Source organism: Neurospora tetrasperma (genome assembly GCF_000213175.1).
Source record: "Neurospora tetrasperma FGSC 2508 unplaced genomic scaffold NEUTE1scaffold_32, whole genome shotgun sequence".
Classification (NCBI taxonomy): Eukaryota; Fungi; Ascomycota; class Sordariomycetes; order Sordariales; family Sordariaceae; genus Neurospora; species Neurospora tetrasperma.
Genome location: NW_009799130.1, coordinates 312 through 4,985, shown reverse-complemented (window position 1 = coordinate 4,985; position 4,674 = coordinate 312). Strand labels below are relative to the sequence as shown.

The 4,674-nt window shown below is 49.6% G+C and overlaps 1 protein-coding gene across 1 annotated transcript; it reads right to left on the bottom strand.

Moving 5' to 3' along the window:
• Positions 1-3,782: 3,782 nt before the first annotated feature.
• On the bottom strand, positions 3,783-4,194 carry NEUTE1DRAFT_141250 (uncharacterized protein; the record flags this gene model as incomplete). The annotated part of the gene is made up of 2 exons (XM_009856569.1): positions 3,783-4,037; positions 4,093-4,194. The coding sequence occupies 2 exons, from the start codon at positions 4,192-4,194 to the stop codon at positions 3,783-3,785; spliced, it is 357 nt and encodes a 118-aa protein (XP_009854871.1).
• Positions 4,195-4,674: the final 480 nt, after the last annotated feature.

Below are 4,674 nucleotides of genomic sequence, written 5' to 3'. Positions count from 1 at the left end.
CCAACAATACGGCGACGGAAAAAAAAAAAAAAAAAAAAAAAAAAAAAAAAAAAAAAAAACTTGGGGGGAAAACAAAAGAAAATGGATAATGACATGGCCGCTGTAGTAAGGGTAGCATCACCGGCGGGACCTTCACTTGCTTGCTTGGCTGGTTGATGCACATTTTCAAGGTGATACATTTGGCGGACTGGATGTTGAGGATTGCGAGACGACGAAGTTAATCCTCGTCTGAGTTTAAGTTCGAGAACGAGTTCGGATTTGTCTGCTGGACAAGGCGGTTAGGTTCCGGGGCTGGGGATGGTTCTGAGTCTGGTTCTGCATCTGGTACTCGTGGTGCTGGGAATGGGCGTGGCGGCTCATCCCGGACAGAATTTCTGGAACCTTTAGCCGTTCTGTTCACGGGTCTGATGGGCGTGACAGACCAACTAGGTCTAGCTCGCATCGATCTGTTCAATCTGCTCAAGGGCAAGGGAAGCGCATGAATAAGATACGGGCCTGACTCTTAAGGACACTCTCAGAGGCAACAGGATGGAGAGGAAGGATTAATAAGTCAGAATCCGCCAGGATCCTCCGTGGCAGCAGCAGCATTGGGGTGTTGGGCATGGTGATGGGGTGTTTGAAGCTAATTCTGGAATTGTAGGGAATGTGAGAAAAGAGGGAGAGTTTTCGAAAGGGAGTTCGTGGACGCAGTTATCGATTATTCACAAAGTGACCTATTGAGCTGGAGAGTAAGAGGCGGAGTGATATGGAGAGGACTTCCGGTCCTGTGGAAGAGGAAGAGGAAGAGGAAGATAGAGGAAGAGGAAGAGGAAGAGGAAGAGGATAAGGAAGAGGAAGAGAAGGTGATGGATACTTGACTTGCGTTGCCTGCATCGCCTGATCGATCACCAGAGTCGGCTAGAGTGAAGGCTACCGGTAGTCGTAGTTCCAGTGAGGTGGTCAATGTGTACTTGGACGCATAGGTATGATATCGAACGGGCGTTGAAGGACATTTGTTGTTCCACCGCTAGCAAGAATACCTCGAGAGTAAAAAGAATGACAATGACACTGATCAAAAGACATCAACGTGCGAAGCCAAGACGTTACGACACGGAGTGGAAGATGAACTGTCCGGTTCCGTCGAAACCATGACATCGACCAGGCCTTTCTCCTTACTCCCTATACACTCTCACCGGCTTTAACAGCGCCAAAACGTGATCGCAAACGATCCGCTTTGTCTTCTGTTAATACAGCTTCATCAAGCGAGGTACTCTTACATGCACATCGCAATTGATCCCGGCACTCTACAGAAGGAGAGCCATGATACCTCGACCTACCTCTACATAACCATTTCGGGAAACTGGGAATTATAGTCTAAATCTACATGACTAATGCTAATACGAGTGGTAACGACAAGGTGGTTCTCGAGACGTCCAGTTCAACAATTCCAAGTCCTTCCTTCCTTAGCTCTTTACCGTCGCCGGTGCCGATGCCGTCGCCGGTCAACCAGCGGAGCGGAGCAGAGCGGAGAAGACGGAGTGGACCCAAAAGACGGAACGGGCCGAGAGGGAGCGGGTCCATACCCTACGGAGTTCGGTACCTCTCCAAACCGAAAAAGGTTCCGTCCCTAGTGGTACCTCCGTCCGTCCGTCGGGCAAAGTGGACACCCACCCACTCCCAAAAAATTTCACACGTGCACAGACCACCAGAACCTCTTCACAGGAGGGGTATAAAACACCCTCCTCTCTCCCCCATTTTGGATTCTCTTTTTCTCTTTTTTTTTTCTTCATGTCGACAATACTTCAGTGAGTTTACCCCCCTACTATTGGGATCTGTACCCCCGAAAATGTTACTAACCACACTGCGCTTCACAGGAGAATCATTTCTATAGTATTTGTCCTCTTTTGTGTTCCCTAAAGGAGCCACAGATCCCACCCGGGTTGATGAACTATATCCTCGTTTCCCAACAGTGAGGTCCCTTTATTTTACTCTCGCTCTGCCTGCAAAGGTGGCGATCTTGCTTTACTGCAAGATTGTATAGAGAGTGGCGATGATCTGTACCCCGATTTTTCTCAAGGTCTGCCTTCGGGCGCTTGGGCGGGGTGGGTTTCGATGGAAGTCTGACCGGCCTACATCACACCTTTTTTTTTCATTGTGCTCTTGGGTTCCTTTTTTTGGAGGGGCTCGGGACGCGAGGAAGAACGATACCTGCAACCTACTGGCGGATGTACTGCTGGTGAATGGTCTGGGTATGTTTTGCCTGTGGACATTACTGAAGAGTCTGGGCTGCTCTCAGTCGGCGTTCAGCTGTGATTGCCTCGTTCAGCTGTGATTCAGATGATCGCGATGAGGTTTGGGCTCAAACTTCTTGTCTTCATCGTACCTGGAGTGTTTGCATCATTCGACCCAAGTGCAGAGCAGGTCGGCAGCATCCGAGGAGGAAGAAGACTTGTCCCAGACCATTGATGGAATCCATATCACAAAAAGTGTTCGTCGCGGATAGCTTGGGTATCAGGTAAAGTGCTTTTCTGTTTCTGCTTGGCAGTTGGTCGACATTGCTTCGGCCTTGATGATTCTTTTGGCACTTGCCTCTGGCGTTTAAGCACGTTGCGCGATGTGGAAGTGTTCCTCCAAGTGTCTCGAAGCGACGTGCTTAAAGAGACAATCAAAGCAGACCTTCACGAAAGTGAGAGGATCAGCCAATATGTCTGCCTTGATGTGATTGCGGCGAACAGCTGAGCTGTGTGATGCCTCCCTTTGCTTCTTTGAGCTCCAACATTAACAATGGCAGAGTCTTGAAATCTTGAACAGTCTGGTGTTTCATCCATTCTGCATCCTGCTCCAAAGATTAGCCTTGATCATTTCCATGAGGTAAAACACAAACAAACTATTGATCCTAATCGACAACTTTGAAATCCATTGTCACTGTGACATTCTTCCCCCACGTTGCTAGGCCTCAGGCTTACACTCCATCCGGATATTGTACGGATGCGCAGAGTCATAAAACAACATTGAAAAATGCGATCAAGAGGTCACTGGTAAACCAACATGTCAGCTTGAACCGATCAATCCCGTATTCTCTTACCGCTTGCAGCGCAATGCAACGCTGACTTATACGCAGCAAAGACACTGTCGATAAGATATTTTGCGCTCAGCTCGTGGCAATAAGCATTGGTCAATCCCTCATCCAAGGAACTATGTAACCATTGACATTATAAGAGGGGGTGCCGTGGTCTCTCTGTTGATTCGCCATAGGAGCAGTCGTTCGTTTTGCTACTGCGTATAGTCGTTAGTCTGCCACTAGCGCTCAGCATCACCGTTGAACGACATGACGCTGCATTGACGCCCTTGACAAGATTGCGATAGCCCTCGATAGTTTGACGCAGGTGACGACTCGAACACTATTAGATTTTTAGCCGCCTTGACTAGTCAGGGGCAAGATATTAGGATCAATGTCGTTCCTGCAGCTCATCGCGGTGTACCGGCATAAATGTTTGCAGTAGTCTATGATCAGACTCCAGAAGGCGCCACAACAGCAAGCCTCCTCCCAAAAAGCAATGGGAGGCTTGCGTTGGCGTTCCGGGGAAAGGAATAAGGGGCCTGGTGGCAAATTCACTCCTTTCTTATTGCTGGATCGTGCTAGGATATGTCGCAACTGGATGCCGAGACAGTCTTGAGCCATGTAGCAACCGCTGTTTGAGGTGAGTCAAGCATCTCTTGCACACCGACCGAAATTGAAAGCCATTCCAGAGTACTGGGCAGCTTATAAAATGAATTGAAAGGTCTCGTCGTTCAATGGGGTTCTAGGGCTGACAGGGCTTGCGCAGCTGACGTTGGCCAGACCTGCCGAACTCCGCACCGGCAACAGAACCACGGTACGTTCCCCGCGAGCATCTACAACCCAGACCGTGGTCGACATTGCCGCCGAGGAGGTGACCCAGCTCCTCGGTGAACATGATCTCAAGGCTACCCGTCTCATGCGGGGGTGGGTGTTCAATGTGATAGCTCAAGGTAGGTTGGTCGATGCGGCTGAACCGAATGAGAACGTGCCCATGCTGCTAGGTCGAGAAGCTGAATTAGAAACATTTGCATCCAGGCATTGTAATTTCTCACGTGGTGGCAGATGAATTGACCGCCAAGAACATCAGCGCCAGACCGAATCAAGGAGAATATCCGAAACTGCAAAGCCATGCGATTTTCAAGGATATTAGGCATGGAATCGAGCCATGTGTGCGTAGGAAGGTAGGATAGCAGTAACAGCAGGATGCAAAACAGGAAATTATTGAAAATATTCAGACGGTGTAAATCCGATGAAGCCTCGCATACACCCTGCTGACCGCGATGCCGACCCAGTGTCTGGAAGGACTGCATACGCTCTTCAGGGACGTCTTCGTACACTCGTACACTCAGTCGGCCGGTCGGCAAAATAAGGAATTCTTGCACGGAGTCAGGTCATACTCCGATACAGCGTCGAAACGGAAAATCCCGAGTAAAGTCGCTCGGGGACAATAAACTGGGGTACATCCGCCACCAAGCTGCCAGATTCAGCCTTCCAACATCAAGCGTAGGTATACCTAGTTGTGACCAGTGTGCATTATGCCTTGCATGTGTCATCAGGGAGAGTGCCGTTGCCGGATACGAGTTTTCCGGGCAACAACGCATGCCCGGGATGACTGATGGACTTCCTGATACAGG